This window comes from Hyperolius riggenbachi, chromosome 1 (assembly GCF_040937935.1).
Source record: "Hyperolius riggenbachi isolate aHypRig1 chromosome 1, aHypRig1.pri, whole genome shotgun sequence".
Taxonomy (NCBI): domain Eukaryota; kingdom Metazoa; phylum Chordata; class Amphibia; order Anura; family Hyperoliidae; genus Hyperolius; species Hyperolius riggenbachi.
This window is the reverse complement of record NC_090646.1, coordinates 493,680,575-493,706,714: the sequence shown is the minus strand read 5'-3', so window position 1 is coordinate 493,706,714 and position 26,140 is coordinate 493,680,575. Positions and strand designations below refer to the sequence as shown.

The window sequence follows — 26,140 nt, the reverse complement described above, 5'->3', positions numbered from 1 at the left end:
CTTTATCTACCGCAGGCAAAGAAGTAACAGCACATTCTCACAAAGACATTTTCTGAACTGCTGATTCGGTTGCACAGTCTGAGGCACCAGTAGAGAATTCATATTTACTTTTTTGCTTAAAGAACATCTATCAAAGAAACCGTTTTTCTGTAAACTATATATATATATATATATATAGATAGATAGATAGATAGATAGATAGATAGATAGATAGATAGATAGATAGCTTTTAGCCAGCAACGCAGGAATGCTTTTCAGAGGTCTCTCAGCAATGCCCGTGTGAAAAAAATTGCTTTGTTTACCCAGATGTTTGTAACAGTTTTGTGTTGGCATGGAGGGGGGGAGGCAGAGCTGTACTATGTAGCTAGGTTACACTTCTCCCTGGCTGTAAACTCTTTATACTGCCGAGGCAGAGAAAGAGAGAGACAGGATCAGGCACACAGCTACAGCTGATGATTATTTACACACTACTATATTTCTGCTTTCTATCATTCTGATCTCCTTTTACTCATAGTATTAGAGCCAGTGAGGACTGGTTATGTATGCTGGATGTGCTGTACACAGCCCTCCTTAGTAATGCCCACAGTCAGAACTCTTCTCTGTCATTTTTTCTTCACACAAATGAAAAGATTGGGGAAAAAAAGCCTTTGTATTGCTATTTTCTAGTAATTATTGGAAATGTGTCTTTTAAAATTTTAGCTAACTTTGATAGTGGTCCTTTAAAATATTGTACTGTATTTGTGCATTGCAGAAGATGATGGAAGCAAAGGTAAATAAACAAAAATATTATCCAGTTTAAATGACTAAACAACACAGTCTGTTGACCAGTAGGTGTCACTATAGCTGCACAGAAAGAACATTCGCCAGTAAAACTAATACACTCCAAGAAAGGAATATGGAGATAAGGCTTATTAGAGAAACTTCCCTTGAGACAACGCCAAGTCAAACTTTCTTGTTCAGTATAGTCAGTCTAGATTGGATTTTTAGATTCACAACCGGAATACATGAAATATGTCTGTGTTACCTGCAGTAACCAAAGTCTTCCACTGATTTTAACGTGTTATGCAACACGCCACTGTGAATCCAGCTTAATGGGTCCCAAATGCAACACTTTCAACTTCAAGTTTATAAAACAAGGTGCCAAAACCAATAGTAAGTTGTACCAAAAAAAACTGTAACAAATAGCATTACATAAATAAGAATATGAATGTTATCAGCAAAGCACAGCAGTTTACCTTTTTACATTTTCTCTCCTCTTCTTACTGATTGTCATGTAGAAATACAGATCAGAACTTGATCTACAAACCAGCTCCTGTCATCTTCAGCTCTCGCATCCAACCATTTCTCACTCAGGACACTCATAAAATGTTACTACATGCTCTCGTAATATCTCGTTAGGACTATTGTAATATACTACTGTACTCTTGTCTACCACCAACTAAAAGACTGGCACCTCTCCAATCTGAACTAAACTCTGCTGCTCGAATCATTCATCCATCTTCTCACTCTTCCTCTGGTGCTCCTCTATGCCAAGCACATCATTGGCTACCAATTGATTAGAGGATCCAGTTCAGACTCTTAACCCTAATCTACAAAGCTCTCCATAATCTCTCTCTCCTGTACTTATCCTCACTAGTTTCCAGATACCAACCCAATCACAGTCTTAGATCGGCACAAGACCTTTTGTCCTCTAGAATCTTCTTGCATTCACATATACAAGATTTATTATGTGCTTCACCCCTCTTCTGGAATCTCCTTTGAAAACATATCCGCCACTCTCCAACCTTTGAAATCCTTAAAGAGAATCTGTACTCTAAAATTCTTACAATAAAAAGCATACCATTCTATTCATTATGTTCTCCTGGGCCCCTCTGTGCGGTTTCTGCCACTCCCTGCTGCAATCCTGGCTTGCAATTGCCAGTTTTAGGCAGTGTTTACAAACAAAAGACATGGCTGCTAACCAGCTTGTGATAGGCTGAGAGGAGCTCAGTCTGTGACTCCCACAGAGCCTGAAGGGGGCATGGAGAGGGTGTATATAACTTCTATCACAAGCAGAGCAGCACATTCCTGCCTGAGCCCGACAAAGCTGACAAAGGAAAGAAGATTAGATTATATAACAGAGATAATACAGCCACTGTGCAACTAGGAAAGGCTGCAGTAAGACAGACTACATTAGAACAGGTATAGGAACTTATAGAAGAAATAAGGCTGAACATTTTGTTAGAGTCTCTTTAAGCGCGCCCTCAAAACTCACTTTTTCCAATAAGCATACATTCTTTTTTTTTGTAACACTGTTTTTATTGAACATACATTGTATCTTACATACGTTTGAAAATATCAGTATATGTCCATTTTTAACAAAAAGGAGAACATATCATGTTTACAATACAATAGCGTTGAAGGTATGTAACCTGTATTATTCTTATAGGTTTGTATTGTCCAGTGTTTCCAATTGTCCAAATAACCTATACAGAATAGAAAAAATAAAGACAACACACTAATATAATCCAAGCTAAGTTAGCATACGAGTCTTTTGTTCCTATGGTCTGTCCATCAATGCGGAGAAGAAAGCGTACCAGTTATGATTTGGGTTGTGCCCCATTAAGGAGGAGAAGCACCATAAATCATGGGTCATTATGGTATGTATCAGTTAAACCATTCAAAGTCTGAAAATTCCCAGATAGAGTTTGTTACCCAATTTATGTCCCGTAGGTCATTTCAGTGGAAGTTAGGGAGTAAGATCACAAGTCAGGGAGGGATGTAGTTGAGGAAATATGTTTCCCATGGATCCCAGATTTGTTTAAATCTTTCTTCCGTGTCTCTTAGTAGGGAGGTGAGATATTCCATAGCCTTAGTCCAATTGATTTTGATAATGACTGCAGAGATTGTAGGGGAGAGAGGTTTACGCCAATAGGATGCTATGGACAATCTAGTGGCTGTGAGTATATGTGTGATCAGTCTCATCGTATTTTTCTTTATTCCGGGTATAGGTTTACCTAGGAGCATATATAAGGGGTCTAGGGGAATATTAGAGTTTGTTATCCTTGTTATCAGAGATTGGATTTCGACCCATAGTGGTTGAACTATTGGACAATACCAGAATATATGCTCTAGGGAGCCTACCTGATCACATCCCCTCCAGCAGTGGTTGGGTACATCAGGGTATATTTTTGATAACACTTCCGGCGTTCTATACCACCGAAACATCAACTTATAAATATTCTCTTTTACCTGTGTGCATATTGATGTTTTTTTCGCGTTTTCCCATATTGAGGCCCAATCTTCCAATTCTAAGGATTGTCCAAGAGCTTGTTCCCATTTATTCATATATGAGTGTTTAATTTTGAGGGTACCAGAGTTGTCCAGGAGTAGCATATAGATAGCTGAAATAAGTCCTTTTTGGTGACCTTTATTGTGACATAGTCTTTCAAAAGGGGTAAACGTGGGCAGGAGGTCTATTCCCCTAGTGAGAGTTCTAAGAAAGTGACTAATTTGGTTATATTCCATAAACAGTTGTGGCGTGAAAGTTATTTTTTCTTCTAAGGCAGTGTTATTGATAAGTTTTCTAGTGAGAACGTTCGTCCAGTTATGAAGATTGGTGTACTTAAGACTAAACCATCTGCCCATGAAGTTTTCTGTCATACCCGGAGTAAATGCTGGGTTTCCTAGTATAGGATAGAGAGGGGATATTGAAGATCTGAGGTTAGCTTTTAGAACTGTCGAGTGCCATATTTGGATAGTAAATTTAATTGTAGGGAGTAGTTTAACCAGCCTGGCGTTCTATTAAGATTGCCAGGCTGGCGACCGGACGTTTTTTTTTTAATAAAAAAAAAAACTATTGCATGCAGCCAACTGAAAGTTGGCTGCATGAAAGCCCATTAGAGGGCGCTCCTAATGCGTACCTCCGGCAATCAGAAGTAACAAGAAAGGCCGCGATGAGCGGCCCTTCTTGTTTTGCTTTCCTAGTCGCCATGGCGATGAGCGGAGTGACATCATGGACGTCAGCCGACGTCTTGACGTCAGCCGCCTCTGATCCAGCCCTTAGCGCTGGCCTGAACTGTTTGGTCCGGCTGCGCTGGGCTCGGGCGGCTGGGGGGACCCTCTTTTGCCGCTGCACGCGCCGCATCGCCGCGCTGCGGTGGCGATCAGGTAGCACCGCGGCTGGCAAAGTGCCGGCTGCGTGTGCTCCTTTTTATTTGATGAAAATCGGCCCAGCAGGGCCTGAGCTGCAGCCTTTGGCGGTAATGGACGAGCTGAGCTTGTCCATACCGCCAGGCTGGTTAATTTGGGGTAGCTTGGGAGGAGGTGAGGACCAATTTAAAGAAGCCAGGGAAGTTGGGTAAACACTGAATGCCTCAATAAGGCCCCATTTAGTATATGTCTTAAGGTCCGACCATTCAGGGAGTTGGCGTAGATGGGCAGCTTGATAGTATAGTTTCAAATTAGGTAGGCCTAAGCCCCCTTGTTCCCTAGAAGCTAGTAGGACAGAGGAATGGATTCGTGGTTTAGAGTTGTTCCAGACAAACTTTAAAAAGGCTCGTTGTAGGATTTTAAACTGTAAGGAGGGAACTTGGACAGGTAGCGTTTCGAATAAGTATAGCAGGCGTGGTAGTATATTCATTTTTAAGGAGTAGATCCTACCTATCCATGAAATTTTGTAGGCTGTCCATTTATGTAAGTCTTGTAGGATGGATTGTATTAAGGAAGGGAAATTAGCTTTGTATAGGGTGGTGTAGGTAGTTGTTAATTGGATCCCTAAGTATTTAATAGAATGCGTCTTCCATTTATAGGAAAAGGATTGTTTTAGGTTTTGAAGCATTGTCTGTGGTATTTTAATGGGGAGTGCTTCCGTCTTATCCTGGTTAAGTTTGAAACCTGATATGGCTTCAAATTCTTTTAAAATTGTGTGTAGTACTGGGAGAGAAGTGAGAGGATTAGTGATCGTTAATAATATATCGTCTGCGAAAAGCGATATCTTGTATTCCTGAGTGTTTTGTTTGACTCCAGTGATATCTTGATTTTGTCTAATGGCACACGCCAGGGGCTCAATGCTTATTGCAAATAAGAGTGGGGATAGGGGGCACCCCTGTCGGGTGCCATTCGTTATTGGGAAGGGGGACACTGGGGCAAAGGGAAGTTTGACCATTGTGGATGGAGAAGAGTATAGATACCGGACTAACGTCAGGAAGGATCCACAAAAACCCTGACGTTCCATAACCCTAAATAGGAACGGCCACGACAATCTGTCGAAAGCCTTCTCTGCATCCAAACTTAGAAGCAGAGAAGGCTTCCCAGCTCTGTTCATCAATTCTATCAAGTTGATAGCCTTTCTAGTATTGTCTCCCGCCTGGCGACCCAGTATGAAACCTACCTGGTCATTATTAATCATAGAAATCAGGATTGGGTTTAGACGGTTTGCCATTACTTTTGTGATAATTTTTAGATCCGAGTTGAGTAGAGATATAGGCCGAAAATTCTGTGGTAGTTGTGGATCCTTACCCTCCTTGGGAATCATAGTGATTAAGGAGTTCAGGAATGAGTTGGGTGCTACATTCCCCTTCATAAGTGTGTTTGCTAATTTATTTAAGTATGGGACCAGGATGGTTTGGAGCTTTTTATAGTAGGAATATGGTAGGCCATCTGGGCCTGGAGCTTTTGTGGAAGGAAGATGTTTTATGACTTCTGTAATTTCTTCGTCTGTTATAGGGGCATTAAGTGATTTGATGTTTTCTGGAGTTAAAGAAGGCATATTTAATTGATCTAGGAACGCATCTATCTTGGGTAGATGTGTTGAAGGATTGGGGTGTTTTGGTAGATTGTAAAGGATCTTATAATAGTCTGTAAAGATTTGTGCTACCTTTCTTGGGTGATAATGGACAGTCCCTTGGGTGTCTTTCATAGAGTATATATGGTGGTTAGAAGATTTTGGATTTAATTTGCGGGCAAGAATCGTGTGTGGTTTATTACCTCTTTCATAAAAAAGTTGTCTAGTCCATCTCATGCTTTTTTCCAGTTGTGTACATTGGAGGGTTTGTATTTCTTGTTTGAGGGTTTGTAGATTAGAATAATGCATCTGGATTGGGTTAGATTTGTATAATTTTTGGGCCGAGTTTAGGTCTGAGTAAAGCTTAGAGAGTCTAGAGGAGGACATTCTTTTACGTTTAGTAGCCTCTGATATACATATACCCCTGATGAAGGCCTTGTCTGCTTCCCATATCATCCCAAAGGAGGGAACTGAATCGATATTCACTGAAAAATAGGATTGCAATTCTTCCGTCAGCCTGGATAGTATCTTTTTGTCTTGTAGTAGGGTTTCATTCAATCTCCAGAAGATCGGTTTATGTGTGTGGGAGAGTAGGTCAATTTCTGTAATGACTGCTTGGTGGTCTGACCATGCAATTGGTAATATCTCTGCTCCCTTCAGCAATGACAGGAGACTAGATGTTGAGAAGAAATAGTCTAGACGGGAGTTAGATGCATGTGGGGGAGAAAAGAAGGTGTATTCGATAGAAGTGGGGTTAGAGATCCTCCACAAGTCAAGCAGTTTATACTGTCTCATAAGGATTCTAAACTTGCGGGAATTGCGGTCATGAGTGGCCGTTGAAGTCGTACTGGGGGGAACATATCGATCTTTAAGGTTAGAGAATGCTAGATTAAAATCACCTCCCAACAATAAGCAGCCTTTGGTATATTTGAGTAGTTTCTTAAGAAATGAGGTAAGGAAAGATATCTGACTATTATTAGGGACATAGACATTAGCCAATGTGATATCTTTACCTGCTAGTGATCCCTGTAGTATCAAATAGTGACCTTTTGGGTCAGATATAGTTTTAGAGATTTGTAGGGAGAAATCTTTTTTATATATGATTGCTACTCCTGCCTTTTTTGTGGGGCCGGAGGCCAAACACACCTCAGAATATAGTCTATTGTATAAACGTGTATTGTCAGTTTTGCGGAGATGGGTTTCCTGAAGGAATGCTAAGTCAATATCCAGCCTCTTCATATCTCGAAATAGTGAGAACCTTTTCTGAGGTGTGTTTAGGCCTTTAGTATTTAGTGTCAGGAATTTAACCATTTTTGAGATGTATATAAGGTAGTGTAGGTATTTGGTGGACAGACCCTGTGATGCTCATATGCCATATAAGGAAAAAGAAAAGAAAAAAAAAAAAAAGAGAACAAGTATGAACAAACAATAAAAAGTAAAAGGTATAACCGTGTATATATACATGACGATATATATTGTACTGAGAATAACGTATTGTGGCTTAGCGTATCGGTTATCTAGAGGCAAGCCATATATAGACCAATGGCTAAACGTATGGGCAGCATAAAACTGCTGCCTAGATGGAAATCGTCCTTGATTGGCTAGCTGCCGTAGCAACCAGACAATTCGAAGAAGGGTCTCCCTGAGGTGCATGCCGAGACCCAAGAATAGAAACATTAGGGTAAACATAGTAATAAACATATCATGAACCATTAAGAGAAATACCGAGATAAGCTCCCTCCCGCCGCTCGTATAGACAAATCCCAGGAGTATGAAAACTGAGGGGGGGTGGTTACGCCATATATCAGAATGTAATTGAAGACATTTCTCCTGCTAGGCCAGGGAACAACATAAAGAAACATTCAACTATCAGTCAAAAAGATAGGGAGAAAAAAAAAGAAAAAGGAGTATATGGAAGCTGTAATAACTTTCCATAATTGTTATGTAAAGCTATAGCGTTGTGAGGATATACTCAAGCGGGGTGGTCATCCATGTCTTCTGTTCTATCTGAAAACGTGAGGCTCCTCAGTGGTTGCTTAGTCCATTCAGAGATGTGGCGGATTTTCCTCGGTGGTGAAGAAGTTATCGCAGGGCAAATGAGGGATGCGGAAGTAGATGGGAGTTTGAGGCCTAGTTGTTTTAAGAACATGGGAGCATCGTCCACATCAGATAGAGTTAGGATAAGGCCTTGTTTATTAACAATTAGGCGAAAGGGGAAGCCCCATTTGTATGCGATGCCGGCATCCCTAAGTAGCTGTGTAACTGGTCTAAGGATCCTGCGTTTTGTCAAAGTTATTAGGGATAAGTCATTGTAGATAGCAATATCTTCTCCCTTAAAAGGGATGTTTGATGTGTTCCGCAGTGCTTTGAAGAGAGCATCCTTTGCCTCAAAGTAGTGCAGTCTAGCAATTATGTCTTTAGGTGATCTAGAGCCTGGTTTCCTTTCCCCCAACGATCTGTGTGCTCTGTCCATTCTCCACATCTCATCTGGCAAATCTGGAACAATAGTGTGGAACAACTCTTTCAGATAAGGAACAATGTGTTCATTTTTAAGAGACATAGAGACCCCTTTGATGCGCACGTTTTGCCTCCTCTCTCTGTTTTCCATATCTTCCTGGGCTAAACGCATTGCTTTTATATCAGATTGCATGAGTTGTTGATCTTCTGTTAAATCAGCCTGTTTTGTAGCAAGGGCATCTACTTTTTCCTCCAAGGCCTGTGTGCGCTCCCCCAGCCCTGCCATGTCAGCACGTATTTCCCCCACTGCAGCCATAATAACTTTCTGCAGAGAATCTTGCAAGCTGTGGTAGTGTTTGTCTAAAGAGAGTTCCAGGAGTGCTGCAGTTAGTGGCTGCGTAGCATGTATGTCACTTGCCTGGTCAGAGGAAGGAGCTTCTGGCTGGTCTGTGGGATCGGCGCCATCTTGGCTGGGGGAGGGACGGAGAAACTTGTCCATAGTGCCCGCTGGGGACGAAGATTTAGGGCCCCCTTTGGATGTCATTCCGGGCAGGAAGGTGTGCGGAGATTACCCCCAGCAAAACCGCCGCTGTCTGTTGCTTCTGGGGCGGAGGATGCGGCTGTGAAGAGCGGCGGTGAGCGGAGCGTATCTCCTATGCGGCCATCTTGGGTGGTTCGCGCATGCGCCCCAATAAGCATACATTCTAACTTATGCCATTCCCCTCCAACCTCTGGCTAAGTTATACTCCTTAATATATTATAACTTAAAAATACACTGCCTCTAGGTACGCATATTAAATACTACTCGCGCGCCCCTCCCCCCCCCCCCCCCCCCCCCATTCCTTAGGATTGTAAACCTAAAAGGGTGAGAGAGCCCTGTCCTTACGAGTCTTGCAATTTATTCATTTTGTTATACATTTTATTGATCATGTAACATTAGTCACTGTAATTACTATGTCTACCAAATTTGTATTTATATTTGGTGTATACCATTGTCTGTATTATGTACCCCATGTCTGGTTCTTACTTTGTACAGCACCACAGAATATGCTGGCACTTTATAAATTAATAATAATTGTGTCCCAGAGCTTAAACTTTTTTATTTTTTTTTAATCCATCCCCTGCACTCAGAAGCTACTCTCTGCCAGCCAAAAGTTTTATGGATGTAGCACCTTATCAGTGAGGATTACACTACAGTCTGACTAAATGCCGACTGGAGAGATACTGCAAACCTGAATGTTTCACTCTTTCAGGCAGAGAAGCTAGTTATTTTGCATATTTGTCTCATGTCACATTCCCTGAAGCGAGAGGAATATGGTAGCGGACATAAGTATTTCCTCTTAAACAATGCAAATTGCCTGGCTGTCCTGCTGATCATCTGGCTCTAATACTGCTCTATAGACCCTGAAAAAGCATGCAGATCAGACGTTTCTAACTGACCATGGTAACCTAGTTTGTTTGGTTGAAAAAAAAAGACATCCGTCCATCTAGGTCAACCAGAAAGAAAAAAAAAATAACCTCATGCATTACTGCATGCCAGAACTATTGCATGCATACCTCGCTACTTTGACCACACTAGCATCTAGTCACTGCCTCCCCTAATCTCTTGATAATGTCTATTGTCCCAGCCCAGAACAAACACATAATATGGCCTCAATTCACTAAGCTTTATCGAACACTTCATTGTTAAAACATTCGATAAATCTATAACATCTTAGTGAATTCAAAATTAGATTTTACTCATGAGGTAAATTATCAAATGTTTTATAAAGTGTTAAAGCTTAGTCAGTTGAGGCCAATATTGTGTGTGAACATGCATACTCGTTCCAGGTGAGTCATTTAAAAATAAGTATAACCCAGAAGTTCAGCATTACAGCCTGAAAACAAGCATCAGAATGTTTAAAGAAAGAAATTAGTGATAAGAGCCATCACTTTACTTCCACAAAAGGTGCACCAACCTCCAGGAAAAATGTTCATAATGCAAGGGAGACAGCTATAAATGATACACCTTTCCTTCCTCCTTGGAATTCCCAGGCTGGTGATCGATCAATTGCTTGCAAGTAGGACAGATGTCAGGGAAAAATCTCCCCAGAGGTCAAACACAGTACATTAATACCATCCATTCCCCCACTCTATCAAAAACATGAACAATTTTGGCTGGAGTTCAGTTTCATATTCTCTCTCTGCTCTAGTGACTGGCCTGCTCAGCCAATCACTAACATAATAAGGCATTAAAGTATAACTTTGCTAGTTGGCCAAGAGAGTTTCCTAGCGTCATACACAAAATGCTCAAACTATGATTTATAATTTGTCTTCCTAACATTGATTAATACGTTTAAATATTTACATTTCAAGCTGTCTTATTTACTTTACTCTTCTTTTATCATTCCAATGGTGGATTGAAAATGAGCGGTCATTAATGAGAAGTGAGCCTCAGGCTATGCGTATCCTGATAATCTCAGGCATGATAACGCATTTGGCATCTTTTACACGAAATATGGTTACAGAAAAGCTGACAGGCGAACAGAGGTTATCGGAGCAGGGTTAACTCAAGTGAGGTTTGTAACAACTCTGCTTCAATTAATCTCACTCTCTTTGCCAGGGACCATTATTATCTCTGTACTGATACACGAGCAGCGCAGGAGGTTACTAAAACACGTAGCTGTATGCCCTGGAAAAACACATAACTACAGTCTGTTGTGTACATTCCCTATGCTCATCAGAGTCAGGAATTTACCAGTAACGCTTGGCCAATATTACACATACCCTACAAGGTGCAGACCACCAGGTTTGTTAAAAAAAAAAAAAAAAAAAAAAAATTCATGTCAATTACTTTATTGCAGACGCACTCAAACTACGGCCCGCAGGCCAAATGTGGCCCCGCCTAAGGCTTTTTCACTGGCCCCCCAAACACAAAATGTATAACTTATAGATGTGGCCCACTGCACCTTTAAATATTGCTGCCCCGCATATAGAATAGCAGTGCTGGCACCACCCATCCACATACTGTAGAAACCAGTGAACAGTCACTCGCTGGCTTCCAATCCAATTCTGCATCAGGTAACGCTGCTGTCCAACTAGATGGCAGGTTGTCACCTGGGTATGCTTCACTGTCTAGTGCGCAAAGACGTTCTTCTGGCACCACATGACTGAATGGCTGCTGCTGGGAGTTCTCCTCCGCACAAGATTGGGGAAATCAATACCTAGATTCAATGGGCTCTATTCACAAAATTTCTCATAAATGACTTATTTATCGCCTAATTGATAAAAATAACCTTTCAGCCAGGGGCGTAGCTAGGAATGACTGGGCCCCATAGCAATTTTTTTTATGCCCCACCCCCCAAGAATCCAATTGGCTGAAGGCAAACAAAGACTGGGAGAAGGAAAAACAGGGCAGAGATAGGGATGAGAACAAAAGCGGTAAAGGAAGATGAGGGGGTGTGGCGTCCACATGCCCTAATTTTTTTGCATCTTCTAAACACGACGTAGCTATATTGCATTATCACGCTAGTGCCATGTTACTCGTTCGCAATAGAACTTTCAGTCTCTGAAACAGCTGATTACCAGCTGGTTTCGGAGAAGTGCGCCGTTTCAGAGACTGAAAGTTTGGACTGCACCATTACTTTTAGTACCGCAGTAAGCAATAGCAGAGACAGGGGGAAGTGGAACATCACTCACCTCCTCTTGTCTCTGCTATTGCTTGCTGCAGTACTAAAAGTAGTGCGGTCACTATGGAGAATGTTGCAGTGGGTTTGGGAGCTTCTGCTGCTGCCTCAAGGCTGGGCATCCCCACGCTATTATAGGGCAACTGCATATGTCTCTGAAAAACAGCTGATTTCAGAGACTGAAAGTTCTATTGCCCATGTGTGACGTAATAGGGCTATGGCAAGACATTAAAGTGTACCAGAGATGAGCGTTTTTACAGATTTTTACTTACATGGGGCTTCCTCCAGCCCAATAAGCAAGGATGCGTCCCTTGCTGTCCTCAGTTAACTGGCAATCTGCTCCGGTATTTGGCTGACGTCAGCAGGGGGCCTGCTGCGCATGCGCGGACCTTCTGAGGATGCGCAGAAGACCCCGGCTGACGTCACTGAGTCAGACTGGACCCAACTAAGCCGAACACCGGAGCTGATTGCGGCTTAACGGAGGACTGCGGGAGGACAGCGAGGGACGCATCTGTGCTTATGGGTCTGGAGGAATCCCCAGGTAAGTTAAAATCTTTAAGAACGCTCGTCTCTGTATCACTTTAAGGAGACGCTAACAATTTAGGGCATACCTACACCACAGGGGCAGTGAAAGCGAGAACTGGTGTTGGGGGGGGGGGGGCGGGGGGGGGGGGAAGGGGGAGATGGACAGGAGGGAAGAGCAGCCAGAAAAAAATGGTAAGGTGAGGAGCAGGAACAGAAGAGAGGGAGGCTACACAGCATAGAAAAGAAGACAGAGAGACAGAGCAGGGAGAGGCAGAAAGACATGGCACAATCCTATGTACAACTGTATAAAGTGTAAAGCTTCATACTAAAACAGCCAGGACCTTCCAGCGGTGAGATCTGTATCTCTCCAGTGTGCAGAGACCTCCATCTTCCCCTTTAGTAACTTCTTCCTGCTCCAGCACACCAGAGTACTGTACTATTTGGTGCAATCATACTGAGCCAGATTACTCTCATTCCTGCTGCCTCTTATGTGCTGCTGAATGTGCTCACCTCCTCATTCAGGCTGACAGACCCTCACAGCCTCTGATGTTCTCCCGAGGAGAGGCACCTGACCTCACCAGCCACAACTAGCAGGAAGTACGGGCACCCAAAATGCCCTCGTCCTGCCATCCACAGCCCAGGACAGATACAAGCAAAGCAATTACTCTCATAAAGCTAAACAAGGGGGAGGGGGAGAGCGGGGCATACAATCCTCTTCACACAGCCACAATGCTGTGTGATAGAGGCTGCTCATCCCAGCGCTGTGTCACTCTGTTCCCAGTCCAGCCGGAACTAAGAACTACTTGTCGGCTGGGAACAAAGCATGTGCACAGAGGCGGAAGGAGAAATAGTCCCCTATCACCTGCCAGACTCTCTGAAATGACCCTTCGACAGGGGGGGGGGGGGGGGGGCAGGCTTACAAAATCGAAAAGACTACTGTTAGCCTGGACAGGCGCTCACCCCCCCCCCCAATTGCTGTGGGCCCCATAGCCATTGCTGTCGTTGCTATAGTAATCCCTAGGCCACTGCTTTCAGTACATTTAGGGCCCGTTCAGATCAGAAATGCGGATGGCCATGCATGCGGAACGCGTGCGGACCGCAACGCGTACGAACGCATGGCCATCCGCGTTTGTGTGCGTTGCGTGGCTGATCCCATCACTGAAAGTGAATGGGACAGCCACGCGCTTTTGCAAAATCTGCGTGCAGCATGCGTTCCCGGACCGCACAGGTCCGGAACGCATGCAGTGTGAACATCAGACATTGCACTCTATGCAATGTCTGATGTCGTGCGTGTTGGCCACCTGCACGCGTTTCCAAAACGCGGCTGGAAACGCGTGCAGTGTGAACGGGCCCTAACAAGCAAAATAATCTCTCAAAGTAAGTTGTTCCTGATTAACTTCATTTCAATATTACTTTTCTTACCTTAATTATATTTCCGCTCTTTGGGAGCTTAAAAAAGTAATATAGATAAGGCAAAAACAGGTGAAAAAGATTTGTGAATCATGCCAAATGTAATGTTTTTCAATATCATTTTATGTATGTTCTGACCCCCCAGCAATCTGAAGTATGTTGACCCGGCCCTTGACCGAAAAAGTTTGGGGATCCCTGCTTTATTGTAAAGACCACATCCACAGTGGTGATATTTTGGGCAGTTGGAAATCAAGCAGCGTAGTGATTGGTTAGATTTGAACATATTAGATAACCAAATTGTTCTAACTGCTGCCCTTGTTAATGTTGTACCATTCAATGCTTTATAAATCCAAGCAGATCAGTGGAGGGAAGATGTGAGACCCGCACACCTCCAGATACCTCAGGTGACATTGCAGGGTCCAGACTGCACAGACACATCAAGTTCTGTTCTATTGGGGGGGTGAACAGGGCCGGATTTAGGCCAAGGCCACCTAGGCCACCACAGGAGCAAGGGCACCAAAGCAGCAAGCTAAACTGGTGCAGCATTTGCAAGCTTGCAAATGCTGCAATGAAGGGAGATCAGGCGAGCGCCTGACCACGGTACTCTGCTGCTAGCCGCCTGTGCAGCAGCCACCTTGCTCTCTGTGCACATTTGCATTGTGGCCAGCGGCTATGGACTTGGGCAGCATTGGAGTCGGAAAGGAAGAGGAAGCTTCTGCACTGGAGTCGAGCAGAGAAATGAGTGACACTGATGGCTGCAGCAGTGTGAAGGCGAGCTGGCTACCTATACTGAAAGGGGGGGTGTGAAAAGGAGGGATTAAAGGAGTCATCTGGCTACCTATACTGGAGGGAAGGGGGAGGGGTCATCTCACTACCTATACTGGAGGGGGGGGGGGCTGGTGACAGTGGCCTTGGGCGGTAAAGAGTACGAATCCGGCAATGGGGGTGAATCGGTGTGAGAGTTATGGATTTGAGGTGGGCGAGATAAGTGGGGAGAACAATGCTCTCTGCCATTGCTCAGCCAAAGCAGAGCTGCCAACAGGGGTCTGCTAAACATATTCTGGTTTCTTGGCAGAGGCAGTCATTATCCATCGCTTCAGCAGAGTTTCATCTAGTGTGTGTATGGAGCTTTAAATACTGCGTCCCCCAGGGCTCAATTCTACCACTTGGTAAAATCATCCAGCAACATGGTCTAACACCACTGCTATGCAGATGACATCCACCTATACTTATCCTACAAACCTGGTGGGAGAGACCCTACTCCAAAAATATACTTTTCCTTATGGTGGCCATACATGGTACAATTTTTCATTTTTTTTTTATTAGATAATTTAGTTTGATTATTCCGTTAGATCGAATATAAAGATTTTTCCATCATGTCCAATCAGATTTTTTTCAAAAAAAACGGGATAATCGTTTGAATTTCTTGATCGAAAATAAATAAATTTCTACCTTCATTTGATTCGATCATTTAGATCGGAAAACCGGGAAAATTTGAACGTTTTTATTGTATCGTGTATGGGCACCATTAGCCTAGCTACAGGAGCGGATGAATGATGACTAATTGAACCTAAATACTGACAAAACTAAGTTTCTTGTCATCGGAGGTCAGCGTTTGGCATCAAAACAATCAGTGCCACTGAGGGTAAGAAACAAAGGCATACATAATTCTAATGTTGTGCACAGTCTGAGTGTACGAATTGATGGTTCATTAACTTCAGAAAGCAAATCTCTGTGGTTGTCAAATATTCCTAATTCCACCTAAGGAACTTTGCAAAAACTAAACCCCTCACACCCCCAGAGAATCTGCTAAACCTAGTTCAGGCCTGGAACCCACTAGCAGCGCATTTCTAATCTCTAGTGATTTGCAAAGGTCTTGATAATGCAATCCTATGTTTTTGTTTTTTTTTTAAAATGGCACACCTGAAGTGGGATCACACCCATAGCATTACATTAGCAAGAGCTTTTCAAATCACATGCGTTTAGAAAAGGCATAGAAAAGTGCTGCTAGTGGGTTTCAGGCCTTACAACTTCATCAGATCATGGCTGGAATATTTAAATGTCCTCTATACAGTGTCCAAATAAGGGCCAGCATCACCTGCAGTTAGTACAGAATGCTGCTGCTAGGTTGTTAACAAACCAACCCCGTCAGCGTCACATAACACTAATTCTTCAATCAGTCCATAAAATAGAGATTCCTCTTCAAAACTGGACAACCAACAATCAAATCTTACCACAATGCCAGCCCTGGATACCCTAAGGATTCGTTACAACTGCACCACCCCTCTCACAACCTCAGATCAACAGCATCTAATAACGTAAGGCACCTACCCACGGCATGACTTTTTGCACAATTTCTCCCGCAACCAGCAATTTCTTGAACGACGAGCAATCGTTTCTGCAATTTCACTACCTGGGTACGTGTGCTCATGTGCAAAAACAATGTTTTTTGACGCGTGGCGATTATATTGTGTGCCATCTCTTTTTCCAGCGGTAAGAAGATGGATCGGGGAATGCTAGTTCGTCGGGTTACGTCGCCGTGGGTTCCCTGATCCATCTTCTGGCGAGTTGGTAGCTTTAGTCACCCATAGAGTCACCCAAAAAACCTTTGGCGCCAGAGCTGTCTATCAGGCTGTCCCCTACACACAATTCAGTCACAACAGCTTCATCCCTCCACGTGTCCAGTTCCAGACTGAGACACGCTTATGTGTTTTGAGTCCTATATAAGAAAAGCAAAAGAGAAAAAAATTGTATGCAGCTTGCAATTGGTCCAACCAAATTCACTTCCTGACGATTGTGACTAGCCCTAATCCAAACTGCATACAATCTGAATTACCGTACATTTGCCTGCAAGCCAGAATTATTTGCATCCCCCATAGAATGTATGTGTGCATTACTTCATAAGCAAGTGGTGATAGCTGATATCTTAGATATAATGGTAACTTGTCCTTGAATCTGGCACTCAGCCCTCCTATTTCATTTCCCTGCTGTGTTGCTCATTTACCATCAGACAAGTAAGCACAAGTACGCTACACAAACCACTTACACCAGCATGGTGCGCAGCTTCAAGAAGTCATTGTGTTCTGGGTTCTCCACTTCCACCACTCCCCAAGGATACAGCCGTCCGCGGATTTTCTTCCCTTTCACCTCAATCAGCTGATTTGAGCCAATGACTGCAAAAGGGATGCTGGCCTAAAAGAAAAAATAATTTCAGAATATCAAATCAAAAAGGGGTGGGGGGGAATGAAACCAAGAGAAATTACATAGTTCAAAATACATTTAACATTAGGGGGGGTGACGTTGACTCCCACAAGGCGGCAAGTGCGACATTTCGAGGCCGATGGCAGATCTATTTCAGCATGAAATTGATCGGGAATCGGCCTGTGGTGTATGGGCAGGCAACAGATCTCTCCAATCAGAGAGAGATCTGTCTTTTGGTCGATCTGCCCATACATCGTCTGATGATACATAGTTAACAAATCTGACACAGCTGAGAGATCACATTACAACTAGTGATTAGACACAGATGAGGTGGAATTAGGCAGGCTAAACTCTCTAAATACATACAGGGAGCATTTATCTGTTTTCCTTCTGTCCTGTGCAAGTTCAGGTCCACCTTACAGTAGCATCAACTAATGAAAACTGCACTGGCCAGACAGAGATTGATAGAGACAGAACAATGAATGAAATGAGGCACTGCGAGTGGGTTCCTGTGGGTGTTTACTCTGGGCCTGCAGCTTAACCTTGAGGCTATCAAACACCACACATGAAGGAAAGCAAAACAGAATAATCTCTCCCTTCCCCCTTCTTCCCAGCAGTGATCTGCCTGATTAAGGATTAATAAGGAGATGAGGGGGGAGGGGAATCACTGGGGGCTTGTGGTTGTGGGTGCAGCAAGAACAAAACTGCAACCAGAGCAAATAGCTTATTACCATAACAGCGATATCAGTGCTATGGGACTGATGAGTAACTGCCAGGTCTGTCACAGCCATAACATATAGATGGGTAGCTATGTGAGTAAAGTTATTCCATGCTGCAATGTTCTGCATAAGGAAGAGGGGAGAGCAGCCACAGTGCTTGGGTGGGAGAGTGAGTGAGGGTCTTGTTACTTGGCAGAGAGGGGAGATAAGCCACATTACGTTGACTTGGACAGAGAGCAGAAGCGCTATATTACTTCCAAGTACCCGCAATTCAAGCAGTCCGACAGCAGTTTTATCAAGAATGGGGGTGGGGGAGCTACAAGCCTTCTGTTAGTGATTTAACAACGAGATGCTGTCAGGGTACATTAATGACCGTAAGAAGTCGCAGTATTTATGTCAGAAGACTGGCACCAAGAATATTCTGCAAGTGACCAGAGTATAAGCCGAGAGTTTGTTTTAGGGGTATTTTGGTGGCAAAAAATATTTAGAATGAATTTATTGAGTATGTAATAACAGGTAGGCCCCGGTTAAAGTGAACCCGAGGTGTGAGTGATATGGAGGCTGTCATATTTATTTCCTCTTAAAGCAGCAGGGTCAGCCATACTATGCCAGGAAACATCATATATAAGTAGATAGCTACTTGCTCTGTTTACACAACAGATGTATTGTACTGTCCACATTTTGGTTTCAGTGAATTTTCTATAGCAAATAAAGAGAATTCTGTTCCTGGAATTATTTATTTTGATTCCCTCTGACTGAAGTCAATACTGATGCCAATTCCTCCCTTACTTTTTTTTATCCTAGAATTTGCACTGTCACAGCTAACTTGTTTTGTAAACATGTGATCGGATTTCAGCCTTGTCACACTGAACTGCCCTCCGCCAATCAGTGACAAACAGGAACGTGGAAGTGGAGAGGACAAGGGTTCATGTTCCAGGCTGCATAAGTAACACAGTGCAGTGGGTAAATGGAATTTGATTTTGTGGCTGACAATCCCCTCTTTAAGCAATACCAGATGCCTGGCTGTCCTGCTGATCCTCTGCCTGTAATCCTTTTAACCCTAGACCCTGAACAAGCATGCAGCAGATCAAATGTTTCTGACATTAGCTACATGTTTGTTCAGACACTACTGCAGCCAAATAGATCAGCAGCACTGCCAGGCAACTAGTTTTATTTAAAACGAAATAAATATGCCAGCCTCCATATCACTCTCACCTCGGGTTCACTTAAACGAACGATATAGACACTGTAGGTTCATTCTTAACTTGAATCAGCCCATAAGTCAAAACAATGCCATCTCTGTCTCCTGTACCTTCTCTATGCCTCCCTCTGTGTCACCTGTTTCCCATGCTTTCAGTGTCCCCCTCTGTGAAACACACACACACACACACACACACACACACACACACACACACACACAGTGTCACCTCTTCCCCCCTGTTCCCTCAGTTTACTGCAGCAAAATGTAATTTTTCTGGTTTAAAAGCCATTTCTTTGTTAGAATTTCTTTAAATCAATTTTCTCAAAAACTAAAAGGTGTATTTGAAAAACATTTTTGACTTGTTCCTACAAAATTAAACTTCACATTTTTGGGCCATTCATAAGATTGGGGTCCTCGGACTACCTGAATATATTTACTGACTTGGCAAGACATGAAACAGACCAAGTTTGGGTCCTAAAAAACTACCGTACATTTTAAATAGGAATTGTAGTGAAAGTAACAATGAATAAAATTGCTTATTTTTTTTTACAATATTGACTAAAATTATTTAGTCAGTGTTTGCCCATTGTAAAAATCTTTCCTGTTCCTGATTTACATTCTAAAATGGATCACTGGTGGTGACTTCTTGAGATCTGCCAGGTGATCTGTACAGAATGTTTGTTGCTGAGAGTTCTATGCACAGAGGGAGATATTGCTTCCTTGGCAGTTGGAAAAATACTTTTTCCCCACAGGAGGTTCACAGACAGCAAATGTCAGGACCATGGTCATGACATCACACTGTGGGAGGAGTTTCACCACAATATCAGCCATACAGACCCTCTGATGATCTATTTGAGAAAAAGTAAAGATCTATCGTGGGAAAGGGGGTATCAGCTTCTTAAAGTTCCTCTTAAAAAGTTACTTATCTGGGTATTGACATTACGAAATCCAGATTTCTTACACAATAAATAAGTAGATGCAGGCAATGTGCAAGAGTGTGATTCATGTATATGCCCTTACTCCTCAAAGCAAACTGTGATTGGACAAACTAAGTCTATCCCATAAGATTTGTACACCATCCAAAATGCTCCTAGCGGAGGCAGTCGGGCATTGCCATTTCTATCAAGAAGCTAATGTGTGTACAGCTTTCCCGATGCGTTGTTGAAAGATCTGAAGAGCCAAATCATCTTGTGCAAATTAATTGCTCTCCTCCTCATTCCTCAGCACTCGGTGACCTGTCTGTATGGCATTCAGCCCTGCACTGTCCTCAAGGGATTAAGTCTACAATTGCACAATGCTACCGTATTTCTGCTCAGTTTTATATTCAAAAAGTGGTTTTGTTCAGATCCAATTACCTTCAGCACTCGTGTTTGCTCTTTAAACTCCTCATCTTCATCCGAGTCGGCATCTGGGAGTTGGTAAATTCGAATTCCATGTTCAGCAATCTCATCTAAAACCTAAGGGGAAGAGATGAAAACATATTGAAGGCACTTGGCCATCTATCCGCCAACATAACCAACCTTATTTCTACATATATCATACAGGCTTTAATACAAACAAACACTGAACCAAGGCTGCTATGTCACCACATAGATGGAGAGAAGCTCACTCCCAATCTGGCAACTGCCCACTAATGCATAGCGCCTGGATTCTGGACTTCATAAGAGTGTTGCATCACGACAGGGGGGGGGGGGGGGTGTTCAAAGTTGCTTCGCTTCATTATCTAGCCAATCAATAAAAGTGAATAGCTTCCAGGGAGTTTCTCCACAACTACTTTAAACCCTTCAGTACAATACTTTTTAGGGCTCCAACAGTTCACTAGATTCCAAATCAGCAATTTCTGTGTAAAATGAAAAATGCAGCCGTTCACAGCTGTTACATTCGTATCATACTCATTCCATATATGATCATATTATATTTTAAATATATCTCGCTCAAAGAATAGTCTGTATATCTGCTTAGAAGAGGTATTAAAAGGGGGAAGGAATCCATCATGCCACTATAATGGGGTTTATGATGATTACTCATTGTAAATCCCCAAGCCCCCCCTATAGAGGAGCTGGCTGCCACATTGCATGCCTGGCTCTATGTGCGATGCATTTCCTTTTGTGGGGTGACTGCTGCATTTAATTTGTGGGGTAACTGCTGCTGTTAACTTACAGTGCATTTGCAGTGCCTGGAGAAAGAGGTGGTGCCTGCCGCAGACAAAGACATGCCCACCGGCAGGAGGAAGCGCACAGCAGTCACACAGACTCTGTGTGACAGTCTGATAGACAGCAAGAGGAGGAGTTTTAAATTCTCGGTTGAAAATAAATGAATGAAATTTGATTGGTTGTTGGTGACTCTGCTCACTTTTTCTAACCTTAAAGGAACACTATGGATTAACATCAGGGGCGTAGCAATAGGGGGTGCAGAGGTAGCAACCGCATCGGGGCCCTTGGGCCAGAGGGGCCCCGAGGGGCTCTCCCACAACTACAGTATTAGCTCCCTATTGGTCCTGTGCTCATAATAATCACTTCTATAGATGCTTTGAATGATAATAACCATTAAACTGTTCCCCATCCCCTTCTTGCACCTCTGACACTGTAGTTGCCATTGGCAGGTTTTGGTGCGCCGTATCAATTGTTATGTATAGAGTGCTTGGGGGGCCCCATGTAAAACTTGCATCGGGGCCCATAGCTCCTTAGCTACGCCACTGATTAACATATTTTTTTAATCTGGGATTGAAAGAGTTCCTAAAGAAGTGCTGGTAAATGATGTATACAATTCACTTGCTTATCTCTTTTCTTTACTGTATCAAATTCCTTTCACTCTAAACTGACAGCAGTCTGCTCTAATCTGAGGGCAGAATGAGCCATGAGGGGAGGGGAAATTCCATCACAGTGCATCTGTTAACCCTGTGTGTGTGAGAGAAAGTCCTGTGTCCTGTGTCTCTGACTGAAGTGAGCAGAGGAAATGCAACTTGTTATAAACATTTGTAATTGTCTGTGAAATGTGACACCACAGCTTTTCATACTTTTTTTGCTTTCAGAGAAAAATACTCTGTAGTCTGATATGCAAAAAAACAACACTGTCTGTGCATTAAAGCAGACACTCCTTTTGAGAATGATTTATCCCAACAGAGCTAAATCCTACACAATGAATTACAGCTTTTGCCTCTGATATTTAACATGACAAGTAGGAAAATGTTTACACAGCTACTTAGACATCATTTGTACATTGTCATTTTAAAACACTTGGCTTAATAGTGTTCCTTTAAGGTTCAAGCATCCAATGACCAAATTTGTGAACTTTCGGGTCTTTGATATCAATATGAAAATAGTAGTATTATAATTTTCCCATTTAAATCGATCAAAGAAATCTGACTGGCTGTTTTTGGCTCTGCTCCCTTTTTTGACTGTTTTACGTGGACCCTGCCATTCACAGTGGCAGCAGTTAAAATGTTTCCATTTAAAATGAATGAAATTTGATTGGATGTTGTAGGCCACACCCACTTTTTTCACACTTTTTACCCCAGTGACCCACTGTGTCAAGTTTTTGGACTCTTTTGGCTTTAATACACCCAGTCATCGACTGTACTAAGTTAGAAGAATGTGCTCGCACTCATGACTCCTCCGCTCCCACAATAAGGGGGGCTCACCACAGACTATTCCAAGTATGCATGATTGATGTGCACAGTCAGGCGTACTGGCCACGCCCTGCACATTTAATCATCACACCAGACTTGTCAGGGGGTAGCACTGCCAGTACGCCAGCCTGTTTTATGCATGTCCCTCCCCCACTTGTTATCCACTTTCTCTGCCGCAAAATTTTAATTAACCCTATGAGACTCCATTTGCGATACCCATTACAATGTTATCCACATAAATTTCATAGTTTACAATCCCTACCATTTGATCAATGACGTTTAATCCTCCCTTTACAATTACCCCATAGTATACACACCCCATTCGGTTTTTCCTAATAACTATCAGGCTATACACCATACGAGTGACGTTCTTACAACATACTGTATAAGTGACGCTCATATTCATATTGTGCCTACTCCAAATCACCACTGCAAATTATTACACCCTTTGTACTATATCTCCTATACCCTTCTTTCATTAGTCATCTCTAATGAAACAATTTAAACCAAATTCAATATTCAAGCCTGTAGGGGCAAGTGATTTGAGCTCATAAATCCACTTGCATTCAGCCTGTAAAATATCTCTCTGCCTATTTGAACCCCTCCATTTCATATTCACTTTCCACCCATAAACCTGAGAAGACTTGGATTACCATTATGGGCCCTTTTAAAGTGGCTGGACACACTATGTGTCTTCAACCCTTTGGAAATGTTGTAAACGTGTTCCCTCACTCTTGTGTAACTCCATTGTGGTGCGGCTTACATACTTCAGTCCGCACATGCACCAGAGCACGTAGACAACCCCTGCATGTTATACATTGTTTTAGTAAATGTGTTCTTTCTGTATATCTAGATACAAAATGATAATTTTGCCACTCTACACCCCCTGCAGGAAGAATCCTTTCTGCCCAAGCATGTTCAGGCCTGTGGTTTTAGAGGGGGGTCTATAGAGCTAGTGACTAACTTAGACCTCAAATTGGAGGCTTTTCTGTAGATGAATGAAAGTCATTAAGGTATACGCCTCCCAAGGATTTCATACATCTTCAATATGTTCCAATGCTTATATATTATTCTTTCAATCTCTACATGCTGTTTGTTATACACCAATTGTTCAGGAAATTAATTGTTGTCCGACGGGTCTGGGTGTACATCCGGTGTAGAGGCGCAGCTTTAGGTGTAACACATTTATATATAGATAGATCCACTATCTGGGGAGCAGCTGCCTCTTACATAACGGATGTTTTTACAGTGATAACAAGGTCTGAGCTGGATCTAGCAGGAATTCTTTTTAAAGATCCAGTGGTTTCATAAAAAAAGGAGACTATGGAAGGATATTTTAAAAGTTTGAAAAGATACATTGAGGAGGGTATAGTCCCAAAATGTTACAGTTGGGATATGGTGATTAACGATGGGGAGAATAGTGAGACCAATGATATAGATAAGGGGGAGTTTGAAGGTTAGATGGTTTAAAGGTTGCACTGGAACCGTTTGCAGGGATGCTCAAATCCAGTCTTCAAGGGCTGAGTTTCTCACACATTTTTGGCAAAGCTCAAATGAATTGACGGGACTGAATCAGGAATGTTGTGGTTGATCAAGTAGAACACATTTCTCCATGTCTCAGTCCATCCTAAAACACTGGCATGGATATGGCCCTCCAGGACTGAATCTATGGTTAAAAGAACAAGAAAACTTTGTCAAAGAAATGGAAGCACTAACATCATATTAGAAAATGAGAAAGTGATAGTAGAAATTAGTCCGGTTTAATGAGGGTGGAAGAACTGCTCTTTTAAACGTTTCTACAGAATGGTGTGGGGAGTGGGGATCAGGTGGGAGAGAGGGCGAGGAGCATGTGGAGACAGATGGGTGTGGAATTACATACTGAACGCTGTGGGGAAGGCACGGGTGCGAGGAGGCACTGAGTGCAGAGGCAGTAGCATGGATTAAGTTACTCACTTTATTGGAACTATATAATGAAGGATAAGTACTATAAAGAACATTTGATGAGGGTGGAAGATGTGAAAGAAGCACAATAGGGTTCACACTTAATGATATAGTTGGATGATTTCAGGAGGTGAAGGGCACAGCTTTATATTGGTGACCGGTGGGCGATGAACAGGATCTTCTCAAAAAATTAGCATATTGTGTTAAAGTTCATTATTTTCTGTAATTTACTGATAAACATTGGACTTTCATATATTTTAGATTCAAATACACACAACTGAAGTAGTTCAAGCCTTTTATTGTTTTAATATTGATGATTTTGGCATACAGCTCATGAAAACCCAAATTTCCTATCTCAAAAAATTAGCATATTTCATCCGACCAATAAAAGAAAGTGTTTTTAAAACAAAAAAAAGTCAACCTTCAAATAATTATGTTCAGTTATGCACTCAATACTTGGTCGGGAATCCTTTTGCAGAAATGACTGCTTCAATGCGGCGTAGCATGGAGGCAATCAGCCTGTGGCACTGCTCAGGTGTTATGGAGGCCCAGGATGCTTCGATAGCGGCCTTAAGCTCATCCAGAGTGTTGGGTCTTGCGTCTCTCAACTTTCTCTTCACAATATCCCACAGATTCTCTATTGGGTTCAGGTCAGGAGAGTTGGCAGGCCAATTGAGCACAGTAATACCATGGTCAGTAAACCATTTACCAGTGGTTTTGGCACTGTGAGCAGGTGCCAGGTCGTGCTGAAAAATGAAATCTTCATCTCCATAAAGCTTTTCAGCAGATGGAAGCATGAACCCACTTTTGAACCAGAAACAGCGGCAGAAGTGCCTGACCTGGGCTACAGAGAAGCAGCACTAGACTGTTGCTCAGTGGTCCAAAGTACTTTTTCTGGATGAAAGCAACTTTTACATGTCATTCGGAAATTAAGGTGCCAGAGTCTGGAGGAAGACTGGGGAGAGGGAAATGCCAAAATGCCTGAAGTCCAGTGTCAAGTACCCACAGTCAGTGATGGTCTGGGGTGCCATGTCAGCTGCTGTTGTTGGTCCACTGTGTTTTATCAAGGGCATGGTCAATGAAGCCAGCTATCAGGAGATTTTGGAGCACTTCATGCTTCAATCTGCTGAAAAGCTTTATGGAGATGAAGATTTCATTTTTTAGTGCGACCTGGCACCTGCTCACAGTGCCAAAACCACTGGTAAATGGTTTACGGACTATGGTATTACTGTGCTCAATTGGCCTGCCAACTCTCCTGACCTGAACCTCATAGAGTATCTGTGGGATATTGTGAAGAGAAAGTTGAGAGACACAAGACCCAACACTCTGGATGAGCTTAAAGGGACTCCGAGCTCAGAAAAAAAAGGAAAGTTGTACTCACCAGGGGCTTTTTCCAGCCCAGTGCTGGTCGGGAGGTCCCACGCCGGCGTCCTGGCTCCTCTCCTTCTCCCCGCTCCGGAATGGCTGGCAGGCCGCAGCCCGGGCGACACTCTCCCGAGTGTCGGGCTGCTTCTTCTGCATATGACGCGGATTACGTCACACGCCGGCCGCCTCGCGTCATCACGGCGGCCGGCGTGAAAGTACCGCGCATGCGCGAACAAAGCGCGCATGCGCGGTACTTTCACGCCG

General features: G+C 43.0%; 1 protein-coding gene across 2 annotated transcripts in view; it reads right to left on the bottom strand.

The window, feature by feature from the left end:
- LOC137522986 (septin-2A) overlaps window positions 1-26,140 on the bottom strand; it is a 186,784-nt gene that overhangs the window by 59,998 nt on the left and 100,646 nt on the right. For both annotated transcript variants that reach the window (XM_068243170.1, XM_068243163.1), the window contains 2 exons: window positions 20,298-20,399; window positions 16,868-17,013 (listed from right to left, as the gene is read on the bottom strand). In XM_068243170.1, coding sequence (XP_068099271.1) covers window positions 16,868-17,013; window positions 20,298-20,399 — 248 coding nt within the window. The remainder of the gene's footprint in view (window positions 1-16,867; window positions 17,014-20,297; window positions 20,400-26,140) is intronic.